The 24,343-nt window shown below is 40.4% G+C and overlaps 1 protein-coding gene across 4 annotated transcripts; it reads right to left on the bottom strand.

Annotated features, from left to right (window-relative positions):
• Positions 1-40: 40 nt before the first annotated feature.
• On the bottom strand, positions 41-23,118 carry RAB5A (RAB5A, member RAS oncogene family). 4 transcript variants are annotated; one of them, XM_030550936.1, is made up of 7 exons: positions 22,826-22,913; positions 19,880-19,987; positions 12,782-13,034; positions 9,697-9,848; positions 7,884-8,006; positions 5,368-5,461; positions 41-1,520 (listed from the first exon to the last, which is right to left on the bottom strand). In XM_030550936.1, the coding sequence occupies exons 3-7, from the start codon at positions 12,942-12,944 to the stop codon at positions 1,405-1,407; spliced, it is 648 nt and encodes a 215-aa protein (XP_030406796.1). In that variant the 5' UTR covers positions 12,945-13,034; positions 19,880-19,987; positions 22,826-22,913; the 3' UTR covers positions 41-1,404. The 4 variants fall into 4 exon arrangements, with proteins under 4 accessions (XP_030406796.1, XP_030406797.1, XP_030406795.1 ...); XM_030550937.1 differs by having other exon boundaries at positions 19,937-19,987; XM_030550935.1 differs by lacking the exon at positions 19,880-19,987 and having other exon boundaries at positions 22,826-22,912.
• Between the last annotated feature and the right edge of the window lie 1,225 nt (positions 23,119-24,343).

Genomic DNA, 24,343 nt, shown 5'->3' with positions numbered 1-24,343 from the left:
TTGTTGAATTCATGGTAAGAACAGACACTAATCACAATGCTTTCCTGTTTTATAACCACTTTATTCAAACCTGAGCACCTCAATATAAAACTAAACACCGGTGAACTGTCATTTTCCTTGCTACGCCCAAATCACTGCAAATTTATAATCTGCACAAGTTTCTGCTAGCAGTTCAACATTTAAATAGATTAAATCGTCTTCTGACACACTTGGTAAATTTCATATAATGAAAATAACAAAGAATTAGTGCAATAGACTGGACAGATCAAAATAAAATGGACTTTGGAAAACAAGGTTGCAGAGTTCATTACTGACAGACAGCAGTACTTATGTTACAGGTACAGGAGCATCATTTATTACTGTTCTAGCCATAAAGGAAGAACTCAGAACCCCTTTAGATTAGGGGAAGAGAAAAGTTAGCTTTAAGTAACTGTACATTTTGTATACCTTTAAGCAACTCTTAAATATTACAGAAAGTATTAAACAAATGTAGACTACAATGCAGTACCCTATTTACAGTACATTAATATCCAAATTTAAAATCAAGTTGAATGTACATAATTATTAGTGCACTGACTATTTTTTTCCTTTGGGGGAAAAACAAACTGTGTAATGGCCAGCAATGATCAAAAACAACAACAACAAAAAATCACAGACACCTAGTTTGTCTTTGTTTTACTTGGAGAGCTCTTATGGTTTGTGAAGAAAAATCCTGTAAAGTTGAATTCATTGGTTTGTGCCTTTATAAACAGATAAATATGGAGTTAAACTTGATTTTTAATCACTATTTTCTTTAAACCACTGGGCTGACTATAATTTACATACAGTGTAACAACTAAAATCCATTTTTCTGCAAGCATAGAATTATTAAAACGCTGCAAGTATTGTTTGCAGTTAAATTATGAAAATGTGGAATGCATATTTAAATGGTAGATACTTGCAGAAACAACTGGTTGCATGAATACTGCAAATAAGCTTAAAGTATCGGTAGACCCTGTTTCTAGAAAGATTTTTTTTTTTTTAAAGCACAATAGAAACGTTTGAAGAGTCCCAATTCTATCAATTACAACAGTAACCAATACCTGGATATAGAGGACTAGCTGGTTAGATCAATAAATGTAATTCATCCATATCCCTAATAGCAAGTGATTTTTAAAACCTTTCAACTGAAGCAAGTTTATTCAGCTTCCACTTCCCCTCTATTGCTGAAATATGACAGCCAGTGATACATGCATGTTAAAAATTAAGATAAAAACAAAATAATTCTGTATTAGAAACTTGACTATGTCATTAGTCTCTTCTGTTTTGGAAGCTGCATTGGACCAGATTAAACACTCCAATTCCATTGTTATTAACAGTTAGGAAGCAGAAGAATATTCAAGACAGTTTAAAGCAACTGAAGGTTTAGTTACTACAACATTGAGCCTTGGGTGGTTGTGTGGGTTCAGTAAGGTCTACGCCTCTTCCTCTGGCAGAGTTGGCTCCTGCAGTCTGCGGTTCACTCTTTGGCAACTTTTTAGCTACAAGATTAACAAGAAACATGAGCAAAAATTAGTGCCAAGATTGTACTAAGTTTTAAATACCTATTGAGTCCAAGAAAGCTATTTGAATATTTCCTTTTAAGATATGTAGCAACAAAATAGTAACGCCACAATCTGTCTGCTTTAGGCTTTCAGAATGTGTCATTCAGAAAATGCACGATTAAGACAGTGGTTCTCAAACTTTTGTACTGGTGACCCCTTTCACATAGCAAGCCTCTGGGTACTACAGTTGGTTAGCAGAAAATCAAGAAACTGAATTTCTCCTAAAGGATTCAAACGGGCAGTATGAATGGGAAATATAAAATAAAAAAAAAAAACATCTTATCTGTGACCACACAGAACCAGCTCCTTCCACAATGTCTTAATTTGTGATTGTATGGTCCCTATGAAACTTTCTACGTTGCCCTTTTAGAGAACTTTTTCTCCAGCATTTCTGGAAATGTCCATTTAAATTTAGCAGAGTCAAGTAGCAACAGGTCTAAAAAGGCCATTTTGCAAATGCCTGCTACATGCCACATCTCCCTCTTTTCTGTCAGGCAAGTATTTTAACTCCTGTTATTTTGTTCTTCCATTTTCTCATTCTTGTGGAGGCGGCTCCGAAATATAGTTCTCACGTGGGATTAAATGCATCCCTGCATAGGGAGACATCATGAGTCTCATGCATCACTTTAAGTCTTATTGCATAGGCCTTGTTCTAGCACTGTGCACAGGGTGAATTTCATGATTGAATGTGTGCATATGAGAGAGAAAGTATATAAATTAAGCTGACAAGACACTACAGTGGCGGGTACTATGGAAAACTGTACACAAATTGTATTAAATAAAGTTTATGTACTTCACTAAAATACTCAGGGGGTACAATAAAGATTGAAGTACTATTTAAGTCGGGTTCACAAACTGAGGGGGTCAAGAGGTTATTACATGGGTGGTCGCGAGCTATTACCTTCCGCTCCAAACCCTGCTTTGTCTCCAGCATTTATAATGGTGTTAAATATATTAAAAAGTGTTTTTAATTTATAAAGGGGAGGGGTCCACCAGTACAAAAGTTTGAGAACCACTGATTTTAATATTAAACCAAAAAAAATAAATAAATTATGTTTCTAGGCCTAGTTAAAAGGAACAGCAGAAAGTCAGTGTATGAGGATTCAAGAGTGCTCCATTAAAAGTTAATTTGGTTTTAAATTTAAATAGGGACATAGAGATACAGGTTGGCATTTTTTTAACATCAAAATCCAGGACTCCCGCAAATATTTATCATAAAGATACTGACTTTTTCCTCCCCCTACATATTTGTTAGACCTTTAAACATTCTGAACTGATGCATATTAAGCGATCTTTTAATATCACCACAGCATAGTTACTAAATTTTCCTTATTTTTATACCTGGATAATGTATGTATTAGATCACAAGTGTACTCTTGTTTAATACGAACAAAGAAGGGAGCACAATATGAAACATTTGGTTTTAAGAAATTACAATGCTTCCATTTATTTTACATGATGAAGTGTAATACCGCTTAGCCAAATAGATTATATGGACCTATCATGGTGAAAATGTAACACGTACGATCTGTGTGGTCATTTGATACTTCTTGTTCAAGTTTTACACCTATTCCTGCGATTATCTCTAGATTGCTGAGTGGGACATTTTGCACATATTGAAGACATGCTTGCTTTGCTTCCTGCTTCAATAGTTCTCATGAGTAGTAATAGTTTTATTTCCATGGATGAAATTCAAAAAACTATTTTCATTTTAAAGTTTTCAGCAGTTTGAAAGTTTCATAAAACAAATATGGTAAGTCCTCTTATCTCTTGGGGATTTTTCCTCCCCCTCCCCCCCAAAATGAAACTTAAGCATGATCACAGGATGTGGGATCTGTATACTTTTGGGCTAAACAACTATCGGCAGACCTTTAGTAAATTTGTATTCTGTTTATAATCTGTACTTATTTCATTTTAGAGACCATAAGATCAAAGTACACTTACAGTCAAAATTATACTTAAGGGATAAAAAAATTATAAATAAGGCCCTACTTCATTTGTGATATTGTGAAAATTGCACATCCCGCAATATTAGGCCTCCACTGCAATTCTGATTTTAATGAGCTTACTTTGCAGTGTCCATAATTTTACATACATTTTGAGTATGCAACTAGTACTGCACTAACATTTAATGCCTGTAAAATGTAAAAGGCTAACATGACTGGGGCTCGCCGGCAATTTAAAGGCCCTGGGGCTCCCTGCAGTGGCTGGAGCCCAGAGCTCCTTAAATCACCACCTGAGCCCTGCCGCCCCTACCCCGATATAATGGGGTTTCAGCTATAACACGGTAGGGATTTTTGGCTACCCGCTATCGCGTTATAGCGGGATAGAGGTGTATTTGAGTGTTAATATCACTTTTCACAGCACACTTAGTAGCTAGCCAAAAAAAAAAAAAAAAAAAAAAAACAAAAGGAACAATAAGAAAAAAAACCAAGACCATTCAAAACACCTTATTTGTGTTTTTATTCTGTTTAGGTCCAATAAAGAATAGAGACAACTGCACACTATTTTTATTACTGAGTCTGCAAAGCAAAAAAACCTTACATAAATAAAAACAAATTGTAATCTGTTTTTCCTAAAGTTAAAATATTTCTATTTATTTGTTTTTCCTAAAGTTAATGAAGTATTTTAGCAAAAATTGTCAGAGCAGCCACCAGCAAGAGCTGGTGGCTGCACTTTGAGGCCACCAAAAATTTTGTTGTAAGAACCTGATTTAGAGTCTCCATGAAAAGTGTTCACAAAATTGAAACGTTCTACACATTTCAGCTCAGTATTTATAAAAACATTGCTCCCCATGCTCCTTTAAAAAAAAATCATTTTTCAACATCAATTATAATCATATTTATCTCTGGTAAAGCCTACAAGAAGTTCTAGACCCTACATGAACACGGCACAACTCCGGCCTCAAAGAGTGTAGAATCGTACAGAGCAGTTTTCAAAGCCCGTCTGCCACTTGTTCAGAGAAAGCCCCTGGCAGGCTGGGCTGGTTTGTTTACCTGCTGCATCCGCAGATTGGCCTGGAGCGGCAAACCATGGCCAATGGGGGCTGCGGGAGCAGCGGTCAGCATATCCCTTTGCCCATTCCACTTCCCGCAGCCCACACTGGCCTGGAACGGCGAATCGTGGCCAGTGGGAGCTGCAATCGGCCGAACCTGCAGACACGGCAGGTAAACAAACCGGCCAGGCCCACCAGGGGCAGTCCCTGAACAAGCAGCGGACCGACTTTGAGAACCACTGGTATAGAGTATCAATATCCTTTTCACTTGCACACCTTTAGATTGTTTTAAAAGAAGAATTCCAAGCCTTTTCCTAAAAGCAAAATTTTTGCAAGTCAAACATTTCCTACTTACCTGCATCACAAGATAAATATATTTTGATATATAGTGAAGTGTGTCTCTTTGCTCATTCTGTTAGAAGCTCAGACAAAATGGACCATTGACCCTAAACAACTACAATGTGATAGCAAGTTGAACTTGCTAAACAGAAGTTTTGGGTTCAGAAGTGATGCAAGGATTCTTGTTCTCGGATGGTATGAGGGGATATGCTTGGTACATGCGATGAGGCTGGAGCCAGACTGTTCTTAAGTGATTGATGTTTAGAACCTTAAAAAGGACTCCTTCTCTAGCATCTTTTCTGAAGACTGCCACAGAGAGGGAAATCCAATTAAGAAGGAGAGAAAAGTTGGGTAATATTCCACTCAGAGGCTAGGATAGAACGAACTTCAGAAAAGGACTACATACAAACCAGTTGCCTGAAAACATAGCTTCTATTTAAAAATACTTACCAATTGCCATGAATATTTCATTTACATTCATTGATGTTTTAGCCGATGTCTCCATAAACAATAAACTGTTGTCATCTGCATAAGACTGCGCTTCCTATAAGTTACATATTATAATAAGAATTTTAGTTTTTAATTATGCAACTTAGTACTTAAGTCCATTGGTTAGTAGTGGTAAAATACATATCATGTAATCTGTATGAAAGAATGCTCACTGAAACTTCATCAGCCTGATGTTCTAGGTGTTATACAGCATCTGTAATAAACGTCTACATAGGTCTCCGACAGTAATTAAAAACCGTACAGAAATCAAATCTTAGGAAATTCCTACACTTTTTGGTTGGCCTAAAATATCCATAAACAAAAGCCTAAACAAATTTAAAAAATTAAAATAAATTCCTTGATCTGAAACTCTGGTCTAATAGTAAGGGAGAACAAGTTCCAAAAGGTGGGGCCTGCAACTAATATTGACCTCCGAAAGCTAAGTTCTAAGCTGACAGCTGAGTTTTCCTAGCAGCCCACATGTGGTTCAATAGCACACAGCAAAAGAGGCAATTTTTGGAGCTCCTCTGAAGCTATCTGCCTTTGAAGACAAATTATCGAAACAAATTTGTCACTCAAAGCGTTCACTGTTATAAAAAACATGACAGGACAATAACAATAACAATAACAATTTTTTTGTTAGCCTGAATTTATTCTAAAAGTCTCTCCTTTAGTGCCACCACCTACCGGCCAGTAGCCATTGTCACTCATGGGGGCTGAAGTAGTTAAGCCGATGGTTCAGCCCAGTGGTTCTCAAACTTTTGTACTAGTGACCCCCTTTCACATAGCAAGCCTCTGAGTGCAATGCCCCTTATACATTAAAAACACTTCTTATATATTTAACACCATTTTAAATGCTGGAGGCAAAGCAGGGTTTGGGGTGGGGGCTGACAGCTCTTGACACCCTCCCCATGTAATAACCTTGCGACCCCCTGAGGGGTCCTGATCCCCAGTTTGAGAACCCCTGGTTTAGCCCATTGGCTTAGAGTGGCTACATTAGAGAGCTTGCAGTCATGCCCTCACTTTCATTACTAAGCAGCATCATTTGCTAATCATATGCTATGCTACGCTACATTAGTTATTACAGAGATAGTGAAATTTGCAATGATATATCTATACAAGTTATCCTTCCAAATATAGTTACACCATGTACACAGACCCCTAAGGTATGCTGCAAAGATAGAAACTGAAAGTCAAGCCCCCGAGGAACGTATGTATCCATTTTAGCCATATTTTTTTGAAGTGCTATTGATTGTTAAAAAGTTATTTATATTTGGTCCAAAAACCTGGCAATTAAATTCTGTCCTATGCAATTCTAAGGACAACGAATTCCAAGTATACATGTAACAAATCACCATTCTCCATACTATCTTTTGTACAAAAAGTATTTCTAAACACTTTACAAAGTTAACACAATTAAACAGTTAATTGGCAAATGTCAAGAAACAGAGTGAGAAATCAGGGAAGGTAAAAATGCATGCAGAAACTTTAAAAGCCACTGAGAAAGGAATCAAAAGGAGTCAATATATGGAGATTAAGACATGGGAAAGGAACTCAGATGGAACTAAGGTACTGGCATACATCGCAATAATCTAGATAAGTCAAAACACATTTGCAGGCAAAGTTAATGTTAGAGAAAAAGGAAAGTTCATGACCAAAGATGATCCTAAGATTACAGAATATGAAAACAAATATAGAAGCCTGAGTTCTACTGGGTCATAAGCAAGCCTACAATCACAGTTTGCCACTGATAGGCTTTGGGGCTTTTTCTGTACTTTGATTTGATTTTATTAAGATATTTTTTATTAAGTGAGCCACCAAAAGCCTCTGGGCACAGGTACATCAGTTTAAAAAAACAACAACAACAACAACAAAAACACAGCAAGAACACAGTCAAAAAGTCAGCTAAAACTTAACTCACTCAACTTACATTGCTCAGACCAGGCCATAAAGTAGCCAGATCAGTGCATTATATCCTGAATGTCAACAAGGGAATTCCAAACCTCTCACTGAGAATGGTCTGTGTTCAGAACCACACCTACCCCTAAGATCGATTAACTATTGTTAGTGAAGTCATCCCTAATAACTGTTAGGGAGGCATACAGGAAAAAGCAGTTTCTCAGAATACAAATTTAATTTACTGATAGACCTGACATATCTGGGGGGGGGGGGAAGTTAGCTGTACCTCAAAGTAAAATTTAATTAGAAAAAGCTCTCTTTTTGGACAGCTGTCACTTCGTATCACATTTATACTTCTCTCCCCAAAAAAATTCTCACTAGAATATCATATTTTCAGATATACTATAAATTTTTGTTTGCAACTATCAACAGAATTCTATCACATGTGCAATCCTACAATGAAGGATTAATTATCAGAAAATAGTATGATCCCTTCTGAGAAGGCTATTTATGTTACAGACTAGCATTCCAACAAAAACACACTATTTCTTGTGAATAAAAAAATACGTATGACTTACCTGGAAATCCACAGCTCTTTTATTAGCTAGATCAGCTTTATTTCCTGCTAAAGCTATTACAATATTAGGACTTGCTTGCCGCTGAAGTTCTTTGACCCAATTTTTTGCTCTTGCAAAGGACTCCTGTTAATGATTGAAAAATAAAGAAACTCAGTTCTATTGTCCTTTTATCCCTATTACCCAAATTTATCTCATCTGTCCTGTGAGCAAGAAATCTATCAGTGTATGCATTCTCCAAAGCTACATTCCAACTGGCTGACTAGGCCTTTTTAAATGAACCCTCCCTTTAATTCCCAAAAGCGCATAGCTGGGACCACATTACTGAAAAATTAAGATCCCCTTTGTCAATTATGTTAAATGGATAAAAAAGTGACAAAAATGACTCTCTTGGATTGACTGAAAATAAGGCAAGCACTGGAAGAGAAAGAGTGACAATTTTAAACTATTCTCTTCCCTAAAAGTGCTGAAAAGGTCTCAAGCCACTCAACTACAGTGGACCAAGTCCTGAAGTCCTTACCCATTTTCTCCCAGTTGTCATCAAGAAAAATCCCACTGATGATAATGGGTAGTTTGCCTAAGGACTGGATAAAAACTGAGTGAGGACCTCAGGATTAGATCTTAAATTTTTTTGCAATTTTTTCAGGTATTTTCTTATTTATAGCTACAAGCAACATCTGAGTCATTACATTTACATTTTCCAATGTGCTCTCTCTGTTGGAAAGTAAGCCAAGGCCATTAGGCCAAAAGCTTCTGAATAAATGGAATCAGAGGCCCCTGGAAATGGAAAGGAGAAAAACTCAAATGATTATCTTTAATTTTTTTTTATAAGTTAATTACAAAAAAAATCAAAAATCTCTGAAAGAGTACTCTTCTACATTAATTTCTTCTATCCTCTTAGTAGCTATTAATTTTCACAGTGAAATGATATATTGCTTAAAAATTTGAAAACCTCTTTTAAAGAATTCTTAAGCTAATGAAATGTAAAAATTAGGAGCCATACTCTAACGGTAAAGCCAAATCAAAGTGAAATGTGTTGTCTACTGCTTCATTTCTTGGGTGATGTGAAGTACTTTTCCTCTGACCTCACACTGCAGAAACAGGCACCAAAAGTCTACTAATGTATTTTGGAATTTTGTTATATTAGAACATACGATATAGTCCAACCTATTGTGATGGTGTACACTTCCATACTTAGAAAGAAGAGTAATTTTTGCTGTAATAGCATTCTGAATTATTTTTATTTAAACATTCAGTGGAAGGGAAAATATTCTCCTTTAATTCCTCCATTTGTGATTGGTCTAGCTCCTGGGTGGCCACAACACACTTTGTGTATCCTATAACTGCTGCAGTGTAACCATGCCAAAGAGATTATGATATAAGCTCATTGTATATCTAAAGAGGGTGTCTGGAGAGTATTATAAAGCCTCACTTTTCTTCAGTAAAAGATAAAAGCAGTTTTAAGTGCTAAACCTGCCAAGTCCTCTTGTCAATTTGTGGTTAAAAAAATTTAAAAAAAAAATAAATCACGTTTTCCTATTGGTATGAAAGTGACAAATAGGAGTAACCTACTCACCATTTACAGACCAGTGAAAATGATATAGTGTTGTCAAATGTACAACAGAAAAACAAGTGTGTTTTTTGCTAACTTTTCTGTTAGAAGTTTTCAGTTACTTGCAATAGTAAATAAAACATTAAATTACCTTCTCAAATTCACATCAATTAATGGAAGAATGAGGAAAAGGAATCAGGTCTCAACTCCCATGCTCAATCCATTAGCCCACAGATTCCCCCCTTCTGTATATATCGTACTTACCTCATTTGTAATGTCGTATACAACTATAGCTGCTTGTGCTCCTCTGTAGTACATTGGTGCTAAACTGTGGTATCGTTCTTGACCAGCTGTATCCCAAATTTCAAATTTTACTGTTGTGTCATCAAGACACACAGTCTGGGTTAGAAAAGCAGCTACAAAAAGAAAAAAAAGCTGAAATCAAAGGTCTATAGTTATGTTTTTACACATTCATATACGTACACACAGCTATACCACAACTGAGTTTCCTTAGCAGAATTCATCATCAGTTGGTAAAATACAATAGGTTGGAAGAGGATATTAGGAGCAGTCTTATACTGCTTCAACAGCACAAAATGAAATTACTTAAGACAACCTGCGTCCCCTTGTAGTAATTAAGGCATGAAAGGACAATTGGTATAGGAAGAAAATCCAATAAGTTAACTTCAGTTTTATAATACTGAAATGGAGTTGTCACCAAACCATCAGATCTCAGTCTTCCAAAAGTGTTTCACTCTGATGCATTAATGATATATTCTGTCACACTATACATCGTTAGTTCATTCCTATATACAGTTTTATACTATTCTCTACATTCCAGCAAACAGCTGTAGCTCTGATTCTGAAACCAGTGTATGATACAACGTGGTTCAGTCTTAGGCACCTGGGAACTAGAAACAAACAGAACAGTTCATAAATAAATAGCCCCTTGTAAGAAGTGCATTAGACAAATTTTTCACTTTGTAAATGACTGAACACCTCTGAACCGCCATAGCATCACTTTTCATCATTTCCACTCTCAGGAGGAGCTACATCAATTTCAATTGCGACTGAAGACACTGGTATGCCAAAAAGCAGGTTTGTCACCATCATGAAAGGCTGTAAAGCTGAAGTCAACTGACTGAGTAGCTTTGTTGCTGGGGTCAGAATGGATGCAGAGCCTGCTGAGGGTTTGTCCACAATATGATAAAAAACTCTCAGCATCTACTCTGGCTCGTGGAGCTGTAAGACTGCAGCATAGACATTTGGAGTTAGGCTAGAGCCCGGGCTCTAAGACCCACCCCCTTGCAGCATCTCAGAGCTCAGGCTGTAGCCAGAGCCCACACTACAATTTTACAGCCCTGCAGCCCAAGCTCCAGCAGCCCAAGTCAGCTGATCCAGGCCAATAGTGGCCATGCTGCACATCTTTTATTGTGGCGTTGATGTACCCAAAGCCATTATGAAAATGCAAGCTTCTTGCATCTTCTGTAGCCAGGTGAATGAAATGTGCTGCCTCATAAGTCCAATGTTTATACAACTATGTTAATTATCTAAATATTATCATCATTCTTAGAAGTCATACTTCCTCCTAACTCACAGTAGACTCTGGAGAGAAAGCTCTAAGGTTATTTTCGAACGTAGGTCTTTCACACAACAGCACTACACTGTCAATGTGCCTACTCCATCTAACTGCATTTTCTGTTATGAGTGCCATTATTCAGCTTCATAGTGCACATAATCTCCCCTTTGTTTAAAGGCCTTTCCGTACACAAACAACAAGAAAACTATAATTTAAACATACAAAGACTACACAGTAACAAGCTATTTTTCCCAAAGAAAAATGTGATTTTGAATCCTGTAACTTGCATCCAGTGACATTTCCAGCTGGGCTATGTAAAGGATATATTTTTCTCCCTCTACTTAATACAGTAAAGAGGGATATGTTAATATCCACTATTTAGTATAGTTTATGTCTCAATTCGCACTTGTGGTTTCTTGTTCCTAATTTCAATGCTGTTTTCAAGTATTCTTTCATTCTTGTTCGGTGAGTAAAACCAAAACCAACCTGGGTAAATGTAAAAGTGCAACTATAAGATTCAAAGACCACTGAACTCTTCATGTGTAACAGGGTGGGGGTGGAGGGGTGTGTGTGTGTGTCTGTGTACATGAACTAGGAATTTGATTCTGTAGAACTGTCCTCGGGACCTTTGTTACACTATCAAAAGCAAACAGCTACGATAATTGTTTAATATACAACATCTTTCACATCAGCAATTCTAGATGCCAGACATACACATCAATAAAAAAAACATACCGGACTTCTGGAACAGAAAACAGACACCCACTTATGTCGGACTCTTAAAGAGATCAGAAGAAGTAGTCTCAGACCCACAGAACCTACAATAACTAAATACAGAGCAATAAACGGATGTAGTAAGATTTAATTGGGAATTTTCTTACTTTTGTCAGCTCTGTCAGTCTTTAATGTGTGTGTGAAACCCAACTCATATATAGAAGCATCAAAATGTAGATTAGATTCACACAGTGGAGCAGCAGGGGCAGGGTGTACTACAGAGATGTTATGGATCTGAGGGCACAGCTTACATCAGTCTATGTGCAAATAAGTGATTGTGGAGAATCACTTCAGTCTTGAAAGAAGTTGTTCAGATTTAGCCAAAGGAGGAGTACAGTTCAGAGAGCATAAGCAGCTGCTTCATTGTAGGTGGTGCAGAAAAAACTGTTTCATGGGGAAAAGTAAAATCCACTCAGACTATTATAAAATCCTGGTTTTCCCACATAGTACCCAAGAGTCAGCTTTGATTGAAGTCAGGTGGGGATGGAGAAGAAAGCACATACAATCCTAAAGAAAAGTGAAAAATACAAATACAGCAAGTGTCCTCCTTTACAATCAAAGCCAGGCTGTTTGAGTGGTGAGAAGTTTGCAAAAAGTTGTATGTTTTGCTATTCAGCAACCAAGGTTGTTTTTGCTAAGCAGCTTAACTGTATGCATTAAATATGTGAATTGTTAGAATAGCCATATATTGCCTTAAAGACTTACCAGACACCAGCTCCAGTTTTAAAAACTGACTACCCAAATTTACATTGTGCCACTCTATCCCCATCAAGCAGCACACGTAGGTTTACAAGTCTGCAACAGCCTTGAAGTAACAGCACTAATCTTTTAGCTCAGGCAGTAGAGGATCGTGGTTTAAGATCCAGAGGTCCAGGATTTGATCACTACTGCAGATGGCTTATCATAGGGTATCACATTACATTTATGAAGACAGTCATTGGCAAAGAGGGTGTATACTCAATACAAAGCAAGAGAAAATGTAACACTCTTTCTCACCTCCAATGGTGCTCTCTTGAAACTCATGAAACTGGCCTTTTACAAAACGAAGCACCAAACTTGATTTGCCAACTGCAGACTCTCCCAGAAGTACTAGTTTGAACTGGCATATTTTATTCCCAGCATTTGGCCCATTGGGTCTTGTTGCTCCTCGATTAGCCATGTCCAATTTAGAAAGAAGTCTTTTGTTTCAAATTCTTGAGAGGAAAGAATTCAGGATGTGAACCGAGATGTTCTTACTGCTTGTAGCAACCTGTTTATCAAAAAGGTATATGCTATTAGAGTCGCAAATGTACCATAATTATATGAAACTAGTTCTAGTAATCATCCAATTAAAGGCTTTCTGAGAACACAGTTATCTTCATTGTTTTAGGTGAAATAAGCCAGTGAATTCTACCAGCACATCTCTAAGACACTGTTATTATATACTATTGTGAAAGTCTTTGCCATTGATATTACACCTGAGTAACCTTAAAATGCCAATTTTCAGCAAAGCGGTACTCAGAGTTTTCTGAAATCAGGCCCCTTTCCCTGTAAAGTCTCAAACTGGATACCAAAAATGCTAATCACCTGACCTATTACCCTGCATTTTCTGTGTTCCCTATGAGACTTCAGTTCACAATGTGTATCTCAGGCTAATATCTAAGAATGCAACAGATCCAGATCTGCATATTTCCATTTCATTTCCTGTCATGTTAAGAACATCTTAATAATCAAAAGTTCCTCTCATGATTTTGCTGATGCCAAGCAACTCTTGACTACTCAAGTCAGAATTAGTAAAAACAAATGGAAGGGCTTAATTAGGATGAAGAATTACTGGAAAACTCAATTACACCAGCATTTCAAATTTAATCAATTTACAGTAGTTTTCTACAGTTTCTCTCTATAATGCATATTAACTGCAATTTCTTCAAACAGAAAAAGCATACATTCAAAAGTGAATGTGACCCGATTTGAACAGCTTCTCTGATTTAACATACATGTCTGGAGGAGCTAAGGGACTGCTAATCTGATATGGTGGAGCTTTTGACTTTTAAGTCAATAGGAAGCCCAAATCATCACCATTTGATGAATGTCTGATGTCTTATGTAAAATGAATTGTTAGTCACAATCCAGGATGTAGCATACAGGTGTTCACATAACACAAACCACAACTGGAACCCTTTGGTAGTAGTATCTACAGATAGGTCAAAGATCAGAGACTAGACTAGCTGCAATCAATTTGGAAGCTGTGTTTTCAGACAGAAATTAAAACACACTGGTTCAGCAGTGAGGCAGCTTGCACAGCCTCTGCCCATGCTTCATTTGATCTCCTGATAGAGCACTTTAGTCTCCAGAGACTTTTTAATAACTAGTTTCACTTTCAAAGTTTTATTAACAAACAAACATAGGGAAGTTTGAGAACAGAAATCTGTTTTTCTTAACTACTTTAATAGTTTAGATTAAGCAGCATTTTTCCAGGAAAACAGTGCTCGCAGGAAGAGTGGTGCAACACTTAAGTCTAGCCCAGGAGTCTCAAACACAAATGACCATGAGGGCCACATAAGGACTAGTGTATTGAACCAAGGGCCGCATCACAGACATCCACCTTGCTGCCTCTGGCCCTGCCCACACTCCACCTCTTCCATTAGGCCCCACCCCTTCCCCGCCACGATCCAACCCCGTCCCGGAAGTCTCCACCCCAACGCTGCCCCCAGGGGGTGCAGGTGGTGTGCAGAGTTTGGCAGGGGGTTCAGGGCAGAGCGGTGGTGGGTAGGGTGCAAGAGGGTGAGGGGTGCAGCAGGTGGCTCAGGGCAGGGAGTTGGGGTGCAGGAGGAGTGTGGGATGTGGCAGGGAGCTCAGGGCAGGGGGTTGGGGATGGGATGTGGCAGAGGCTCAGGGTAGGGGTGCAGGACGGGTGCAGGATGCAGCAGGAGCCTCAGGGCAGGGAGTTGGCGTGCAGGAGGGGTTCAGGGTGTGAGCTCCAGCCCGGTGCCGCTTACCTAGAGCGGCTCTAGGGTGGCAGCGGCGTGCACCGGGCCAGGGCAGGCTCCCAGCCTGCCTGCCCTGGCCCCCGGCCACGCACTGCTCTGTTCCAGGAAGCAGCTGGAACCACGTCCCTGCAGCCCCAGGGGGAGGGGCTCAGGGTTCTGTGCGTGCGCTGCTCCTGCCGCTCCTCTAGGTACCTCCCATGAAGCTCCAATTGGCCGCAGTTCCCTGTTCCCAGCCAATGGGAGCCATGGGGGGTGGTGCCTGGAAGGAGGCAATGCAGGAGCCCTCTGCCGCCTCCTCCTCCTCCTCCCCCCCCCAGCCCGAAAGAACATGCTGCCAGCTGCTTCAGACAGTGACACGGGGCTCGCAAAGCCACAGGGGGCAATCCCACGGGTAGGCAGAGGGGTGGGGGTGTCACGGGGAGCTTGGCGGGCCACACGCAAGAGCCCTGCCGGTTGCGTGCGGCCCACAGGCCGCATGTTTCAGACCCCTGGTCTAGCCCTTCCCAATTACATTCTAAAAATGAATGTCAGAAGACCACATGGGAGAGAGATGTCTATACTGGCCACTCCATTCTCTCATCAGGTAAAGGACAGTACTCCTGTGTTTATTGTCAATTCCTAAAATTACAGCTTGCCATATCTACCTAGGTTCTTTTCCTCCTGAGTTGTTTGTGAGTAATAAGTCTATACAGCCTGCCAGAGTGAGCATCCCAGCCCGAATCAACAGACTCAGGCTTGTGGGGCATGTTAGTTAACCTGTTCAAAATGCATTTATTTTTTAGTGTAGATATAATTTAGTGTATGCACGGGAAACATAATAAGAAACAGCACTGAACTGTCTGACAATAAGACTGTATTTGTCTAAAGAAGTGGTTCTCAAACTGTGGGTAAGGACCCCAAAGTGGGTTGAAACCCTGTTTTAATGGTGTCACCAAGGCTGGCATTAAACTTGCTGGGCTCAGGATTGAGGCCAATGCCCGACCCCCACCGCCGAAGCCTGAGGGTTTCAGCCCGGGGTGGTGGGCCTCAGGCTTCGGCCTCCTTGCCCAGAGTCATGTAGGAATTTTTGCTGTCAAAAGGGGGTCACGATGCAATGAAGTTTGAGAATCCCTAGTCTAAAGTAAAGCAAGTACATTTGAATCCAGCAACATTTTCAGTCATTACCAACCTGGTCCAGATTCAAACCAATGGCCAAGTTCTACATTCATTACCATTTCTGAGCTGTCCAGTTCACTACCAATCCATGGCATGCCTAACACACGTTTAGCCTTCACCTAACTCTATAACTTCTGTTTCGTGAATTTAAATTCACACTGCAGCTAAAAGCACCTAAAACACAATCTCCCTTCCCCAGTCTATTGGCAGATGCCTTCTGAATCCACCACTAGTTTCACCCTCCCGCCTATCTTATATCCATGAAACCACACAAGACTCCATAACAATGTATCTTGACCAACACAGCAATTGATGAACATTAGCATCCCTTCCGCAGTGATTCCAGACCAGGGAGTGAGACTGTAAGCAGAATGTGAAATCAGGTCCTTTATATAGTAGTACAGATCAATATCTGAATCCTTTTATAATGAAGTTGTCACTTCCCATAATGTTGCCCCCCTCCCAGAGGGCTGCACCTACTTAACATAGCACACCAAAGATCCTGCCGCCAGAACATCCCAATTCTTCATACACAAGCCTGCACGGTAGTAACTGTCATATTCTGTCAATTCTCATAGTTAAGGATACGTTTTAGTCACAGGTATTTTTAGTAAAAGTCATGGACAGGTCACAGGCGGTAAACAAAAATTCACGACCCATTACCTGTCCATGACTTTTATTATATACCCCAATTAAAACTTGGGTGGTGGGCTGTGGTCCAGAGGTGCCGTGGGTGCTGGACGGGGGCAAGGTTGGAGGAGCTGGCAGGCTCCCTACCCAGCTCAGACCAGCATATCCCTGCAGCTCCTAGGAAGAGGGGCAGCCGGGGGGCTTTGTGTGCTGCTCCAGCCACAAATGCCGGCTCCGCAGCTCCCCTTGGCTGGGAATCGCAGCCAATGGGAGCCTCAGGAGCGGTGCACAGAGCCCCCTGACCCCTCCCCCTAGGAGATGAAGGGACATGTTGGTGGAGGCTAGAAAGACCCCCCCCCAGACAAACACCACCCTGTACCCCAACCCTTTCCCACACACCCAAGCTGCTGGTACTGGCCCAAGGGCTTCCACGACAGACAGGCAGCCTTACTCATAGTCACACATGATGAATCAAAAAAGGTTTCAAATTATGATACCATAATCCACCCAGAATTACATATATTGCCTCTTGTGTTCTTACAAGGTATGTCTACGCATCCTGCAGAAGTGAGCCTCCCACTGCAGGTCAATAGACTCATGTTAGTGGGGTTTGTGCTAGCACTCCAAAGTGCTGTCTAAACAACTATTTTTAAAGTTGTGGCTCAGGCTAGAGCACAGGCTTTGAAGCCTACAAAAATGAGTGGGCTTCAGAGCCTAGGCCACAACTTCAGTGCATTGTCTACATAGCTATTTTTGAAGCATTAGCCCCACAAGCCCGTAGCTCTTGATTTGGGCTGGGATGCTTGCTCCAGCAAGCTGTATAGACATACTACACCTCTATCCCGATATAAAGCTGTCCTTGGGAGCCAAAAAATCGTACTGTGTTATAGGTGAAACTGCGCTATATTGATCTTGCTTTGATCTGCTGGAGTGCGCAGCCCTGCTCCCCCAGAGCGCTACTTTACCATGTTATATCCAAATTCGTGTTATATCAGGGTAGAGGTCTACTTACAAACAACTCGGGAGGGAAAGAACCTACCCACACTGAAACGCAATTTCCGCCACTAGGCAAAACACATAAAAAAAGCTATCACAGTAATATCAGAACCACTATAAACTGCATACCACAATTAAACACACATTCAGATCAAAAATGCTGCATCACGTTATTAATCTGAGTGAATCCTCCTGAAAAGGAGCTGTTCTGTTAGCCTAAAATGCACTTTTGGTCTTACTTATGATATAGAAATGGATCTAGTAATTTAAAAGCAATTTAGGGATTCTTCTTCAATTAAAGAAATTCAAAGTCAATTAAAAAAATTGTAAATGAATTGTGTATCAGCTATAGATCGCTATTGCTTTGTTTCAACAGAATGATGTACAAGTAATGTATCTGGACAGACTGCAAAGCAACTCATAACAATGGATGAACTTAACATATTTAATCACTCCCTAGTTATATTGCAAAAAAGTGACAAGTTATCTATGAAACAAGTTAAATCACAGGGTGGGATCAGCATACATATGATCTTAATTTCTGATCTTAAGTTAAAAAGCGTCAGATATCGGCTTCTTACTCCTGATTTAGAAAAGTTTAAATAATTGAAATAGTAAGTTTTTAAGACCTCTCTTTTGAATATACTACTCTAGTTTACAGGGGGAGGGGCAGCTCAGTGGTTCGAGTATTGGCCTGCTAAATCCAGGGTTGTGAGCTCAATCCTTGAGGGGGGCCATTTGGGGATTTAGTTGGGGACTGGTCCTGCTTTGAGCAGGGGTTTGGACTAGATGACTTCCTGGGATCCCTTCCAACCTTGATATTCTATGATTCAGTAAGTATGTCAGGCAGTCAGTGTACAATTTTTATTTATTTTTTTTAAACTTCTGAGACACACATGGTACATCTCAATTCTGCCAGTTATTCTGCAATCTGTAGCATTATTTTAGGCTCAAGTAAAGGCCAAATCCTGTACCATATGCATGAGGTTCCTCTTCAGGACCAAGTTATTTGCTCAAAATCCCAGAAAGGAAGTCTGCTATTCAATGGAACTATTCCACATTCTTTACTTCATCACTCAGGACTTGCTCACTATCCCTCTGCTACATCCTGGGTAGCAGGAAAAGGATGTGATCCACAACGGTAGGTGTGGCAAGGCTTCAGATGTTATTCTACCTTTAATTACTTCACTCAAACTGGCCATTTACACATATAATTGCTCTTTACAGAGCTCCTGTCAGACTCCCAACAGTTTTTCAGTACTAGTTGAAACAGGCTAACAAGACAATAGCCCAGATCAGAGTTGGGAAGAATGTCCACGCTATAAAAAAAAAATGCAGAACTGTTGGAAGTATTTTAAAATCAATAGGTTTTTGCGGCCCTCATTCATGACAGACCACCCCCCAATGTGCTCAGACACTATGGATGGAAGGCACTCATATAGGAGAAAAATATTTTGTCAGCTAGATGGATCACCAAATAAATGTCTTTGAAGGAGACTCAAAATGCTACAACAAGTCATGGGGAACCCCTGCAACTTCAAAACAAGTCTTCAGAGATCCTGAAAGAAAATATCTGGCAACGTGAGGTGTTTCTGTAGTCTTGGAGGCTTGTCCTAATTATCTCTGTAACAGAGATGTTTTCTAAATATTGCAGATTGGGTTTCAGCTGTTACATTCGTCATATTTCTAGCATTTAGTAATTATTTCCCAGCAGACAGAAAGAAAACTTCCCCAAGCTGCCAGCTTATGCCAAACACATTTAATAATGTCACATCAGAAAACCCACTACAACCATGCCACTCACTTATTACCAACCCATGGGGACTGTAAGGCTTCTTTCAGCCTGAAAAGCCAGACATTTTAATGCATATCTGGTTGTTTTTCAGGTTGCAGAGCAGCAGCATCACCACTCTCCCTAAGCATAGGTAGAAACCCTCACATTTTCTGAAGCAGAAGGGTCAAGCATAAAGTTTTGTATTTTCTCATTTCTTCTAGTAGATGGTTCAAATACTCAGTATTCTTTTCATAGACTCACTTTCAAACTCAATTACAAACTATTAATATTTTTCAGATTGGTTAAAAAAAATCAAACTCCCTGATATGCTCAACGAAAAACACCAACAAATCTCTTTAAAGAGCTATATTTAAATATCAGCACCGAACAGGGATTTAAAAAATGTCCACAAGATCTCTCCCGAGATTCAAGCCACATTTGTACACCACTTTCTTAATTCATATATACAAATACTAGTTTTGGGAATCAGAAAAAGTGTGATAGAAGAAGATAACAGGAAGAGGCAAGAACCCATATTTAAGTATACACAGAATAAATTCAAATATTTACAGGATGATTTCCCATCAATTCCAGACACTCATTTTAGCAGCTGTAGCTATTCCTAACCCTGCAGTCTTGGTAATGATGTCCCAGATTGGTTAACATGATGTACAGCTCCTAGGCAAAAAAGCAATACAAATAAATACACGGTTAAAAAAAAAAAGTCAGCTATTTATTTGTTTTCTGAGTAAGCTTTTCATTGTGCAGGTGCATTTTACGATAGCAAATACGTGAAGTAAAGCTAGTTGGAGAATTGGAAATTCACAAATCTTGTTTCAACTTAACCATCAGATACTTGATTTTTGAGGATGATCATAAAGGAGTTGTAAAATTTGGTCTACACTGAAACTCAAGTTTAATGTTTTGACCTCAAATCAAGCTTTTAAATAAAAAAATACATGAGCTATACAAGAAGAGAAAGTAAATGTTTCCTAAACATTTTCTTTAGTTCCTCCATTTTACCCACAATATAGTTATCCACCTGGGAAAGGTTATGAAGCACCTTGTATTTTCTTACTCCAACAGTTTAAGAAAAAGGCAGTGAGAAAATACTGTGAAAGAGCCATCATGAATTATAGTAGGTACACATGATGCTTTAATAGGTCTTTTCCATCTCTAGCGTCTGATTTTTTTCAGGACACACTAAGCCATAGCAGCTCCAGGTCAGTATGTCAGCAGAGGAACAAAGATGAGATTTACAGACGTCCTTTCCTAATATATATCTGATCAGGTAATTTGCCAACTCCTGGTTTTAGTTTGCTCTCTCATACTCCTTAAATACCAAAACAGTCTATAAACACATGTGCTGCTTTATCTTATATTATAAATATTGAGTCGTTAGTCCATTACATGAATAAGGCTTCTGATAATTGTTTAAACAATGTGTACTGACACCAATTACTATAACAATTTCACATGAAAAAAGTTTTCTAAAAAGTCTTAAAAGGATGTTACAGCCACTCTCTTGTACTTGAGAATTCCATTTAAATCAGTCTTGCCAACACTTACACTTATCTTTAATTTCATGCTTGCCTGCAGTCTAAATTCTCCAGGACTACTCACCAGCATAGGTAAAATGTTGGCAAGAATAGGACCTAAATAGGATTCTAAAAAGTACAATCAAAACAAAAGATCATGTATCAAAGTAACACTGACAATCTAAAGTAGTAAACACAAAGCAGTAAGGAGATTAAGAACACTAACACTCCCACCTCTAGTACAGTAGTGGGACACATTTATGTAAATTGGGGTAGATCCAAAATGGATTTAAAATGTTCTCATTTTACATATACAATATTCTGATATTTCATATTACACAAATTTTTAATTATATAAATTACATGGTTCTTTAAAAATTAGTTATGGATCAATACCGATAAGCCAGACATCACAAAGATCACCACATTTATGGTTAATCAGCATTTTGGATAAAGAAAGATGCTTCTAGACAAATTATGGATTTGGGGACAAAATGCAGATAATCTTAAATTTAGATGATCATGGTTTATCTGTATTAGCGAGTTAGAGTTCAAAATTGAATAACTACATCTCACTGAATGCTCATAACTTAACACGACATTATTTACAATACGAGTATAGACCCCTTGAGATAATGACCATCACCTTCTTTAATTCTGGTTTGCAAAGCTATTATACACGGTTTTGTTAATATTTTTAACAACCCACCATTTTAGGTATTGTTGCCAGCTTTATTTTCTTATTGTTCCTATCCATCTTAAATAAAAATCTTAGCAACTTTCATAGAATTAGTATACATTAATATGTAATTTCCTCACCGCAGTATTTGTTAGTTTTCCACATCATACATCAACCAATTTATATTGAAAAGTATTGAGAAAACATACCAACCAAGAAAATCACCCAGATAGTCTATGAAATTTACATCCTTTCAATTAAAGATAATAAGCATTGTGTGACTACATATGTATGATGTATGTGACTTACTGACTGTTTTTATATCAATTTCCTGTGTGGTTGATGCACCAATGTAGGTAAAGGGTCACCTATTACCAAAATCTCCAATCATTTAATTCCACAACAACAAATTTGAGTTATCCAGAAAGGGGACTCATTACTCAAGAGATTTACAACATAAGCAATTCAAACATTTGTTAATCTCCTTGAAGGCTCATCTATCCCCACCCATTAAATCTGAAAGGGCCCCCAGTTTAAGATGTTTCTGAGCTGCTTCAACTGTCACTTGGGAGGGCATAGTTAAATTTTAATCGAGTGATCGTTCAATCTCTCCTCCGTCCAGATTTTCAGAGGGAAGAGAGAGCACAAGATGACCATGGCAGAACCTGGCTGTGTGTTTTAACTCTCTCTCCTAGGCCTAGCCTTCTCGTACGGAAGTTTCATGTTAACTTTTTACCAGTCTGCTTCCCCTCCTGAAGACGGGCTATTTTAGAACATCAACCCAAGGTGCTATGTGCACACTGTTAAGCGTGTAACGACATCCCCTCTCCGTCCTTTCACCTCGACCACTACAGGGGAAGGGCTGTGCGCTCTGTTCTGATGGTTTCCCTTCCCAGTTCCCACGCCCCTCCAGCGCACCCTCGCTGTCCCAACAGCAGCTGTGGGGGAAGGGGACGCAGCACCCCCGCGGGCCGCGTCACACAGCAGGATGGGGAACAGCCTCTCCCCACACAGGGGAGCAAAGCGAGGGAGCGCGGGGAGACGGACCCGCCCCCGCCTCCTTCCATCCCCCTGCAGCCACAGCCAGAATATGGGGAAGTGGGAGACTCGGGGGCGCCATTTTGAGGCGGGGGAGACACAGACCAGCCGCTCCACGGTCCCCGCCCCAGGGTTCGGCGCCAGGGCCCGGCGGCACCAGGAGCAGCCACTTTCGGGTGAGGGTTCCCCGGGGCGGCTCTATAACCCCCCTGCCCCCCGCTGGCGGGGCTCGGCCAGTGCCACCCGTCGCTGTCTCCTCACCTGGCGGTGCGGGAGGCGCAGAGGCTTCTCTAGCTCCCGCGGCTGTGAGGGGAGGTGGCTTCTCCGCCGGGTGCAGGGGTGAGGGGCGGGGGCTCTCGTATCTCACCCAGGCCGCCGCCAACTTCCGCCTCCTCCGGCCGGACCAAAACACACACACGCACTTCCGCCGCCTGCGCCACGTCACGGCCCCCATCTTCCATTCAGTTCCGGGAGCGGCCCGGAGCTGTGTTGGTGGTGGCACCTCACATGGTTCCCCCTCCCGACACTGTGACCGAGGCAACCCAGGGACAGCCCAGCAGCCCCAGTGGAAGAAGCCACTTACGGCACAAAGTGCAAAGGATTATGGGATACATAGAGGGCGCGAGGAGCTTTTTGTTTGGTGACCCTTATGCTGTAGCCGCTTCCGCCTCGGTAATTGGCATGGCGGTCGCTGCTAAACACTCACATGACCTACTACAGCCTCGCTTTCTGGAGTGATGCGGGCGATCCACCCCGACTACGCCCAAGGCCTCTTAAAGGGCCACCGTTGTGATTTTGACTGGGGTGCTTTCCTGCCTGCTGAGAGGGTTAAGTGACCCTGACCTGTCGTAGGCTGGTGAGCTGCAGTCTAGGGGGCAGCATCTGAAAGGCAGCCACAGGTATTGCCACCCTCAACACTCGAAAACCTTGAATGGACATTCCCATTATCCGTGAAAATCACTAGATTAAAAAAAGTCACAATATTTAAGCCAACAAACCAATAGATTTTAGGTTGCTTTCATTCACCGCCTGGGTTTTAGCATCTGTAAGGGTCATGTTTTCAAGTTTTCTCCAAACTCATGAGGGCTAGAAATGTATCTTCAAAACAAAATGTGATGTGACAGTGGACATTCTCCATAATCCTGAGTCCAGGAGCTGGAGCTTTATGGAAATCTTTAAATGTCATAGGATGTGTGATCCAATCACCAAAGCTGGCAACACTTCAGTGTCTAGAAGTTCCGTTTCAATGATGCAATGCAAAATCAGCTTGAGCCCCCATCCAGTGACCTGGGACAATTACATACCACCCCGCTTCTAAGAGGCAATACTTCCCCTCTCGCAAGCACGGAGTCTTAGTGTAGCAAATCCTTTTAATAAAGGAGGGAAACAATGTGGCATTATATTGGGGAAACACCACAAACAGGATTCATAACAGAAACCATGAGCAAAAGACCCACCCCCAAGTAAGTTTGGCAGTATCCTTTTCCTCTCAGGGTCTTAAGTCCAGCAACCCAAAAGATCACCCAAAGACCCAAAAGGCCAATACCCCAAAAGTCTCTTGAGTCCAGCAACCCAAAAATCACCCAAAAGTCTCTGTCCCTGGTCAGTGCAGCCCTAGATTTCAAAAGTTTATCTGCAGTTTTACCACCCCCACCAGCCTGGGTGGAAAAAGGGGGTGCACTGGGTGTTAAGGGGCACCTTACATGGTCCGAGGCCAACTGCCCCGCCTCTCTGTGGGGTTCTGCTGCAGCCTTAACTGCGAGCTGCTCCACTCCACCA

Source organism: Gopherus evgoodei, chromosome 2 (genome assembly GCF_007399415.2).
Source record: "Gopherus evgoodei ecotype Sinaloan lineage chromosome 2, rGopEvg1_v1.p, whole genome shotgun sequence".
Classification (NCBI taxonomy): domain Eukaryota; kingdom Metazoa; phylum Chordata; order Testudines; family Testudinidae; genus Gopherus; species Gopherus evgoodei.
The sequence above is the reverse complement of the archived record's forward strand: the minus strand, read 5'-3'. Positions and strand labels throughout refer to the sequence as shown.

Excerpts from the sequence above, each read along its gene's own strand:
- RAB5A (XM_030550934.1), bottom strand. The coding sequence starts at position 23,018 with ATGGGGGCCGTGACGTGGCGCAGGCGGCGGAAGTGCGTGTGTGTGTTT. Across the intron at positions 8,007-9,696 it reads TATACGACATTACAAATGAG|GAGTCCTTTGCAAGAGCAAA; the intron begins GTAAGTACGATA and ends AATCATTAACAG. Across the intron at positions 5,462-7,883 it reads AAAGAGCTGTGGATTTCCAG|GAAGCGCAGTCTTATGCAGA; the intron begins GTAAGTCATACG and ends TGTAACTTATAG.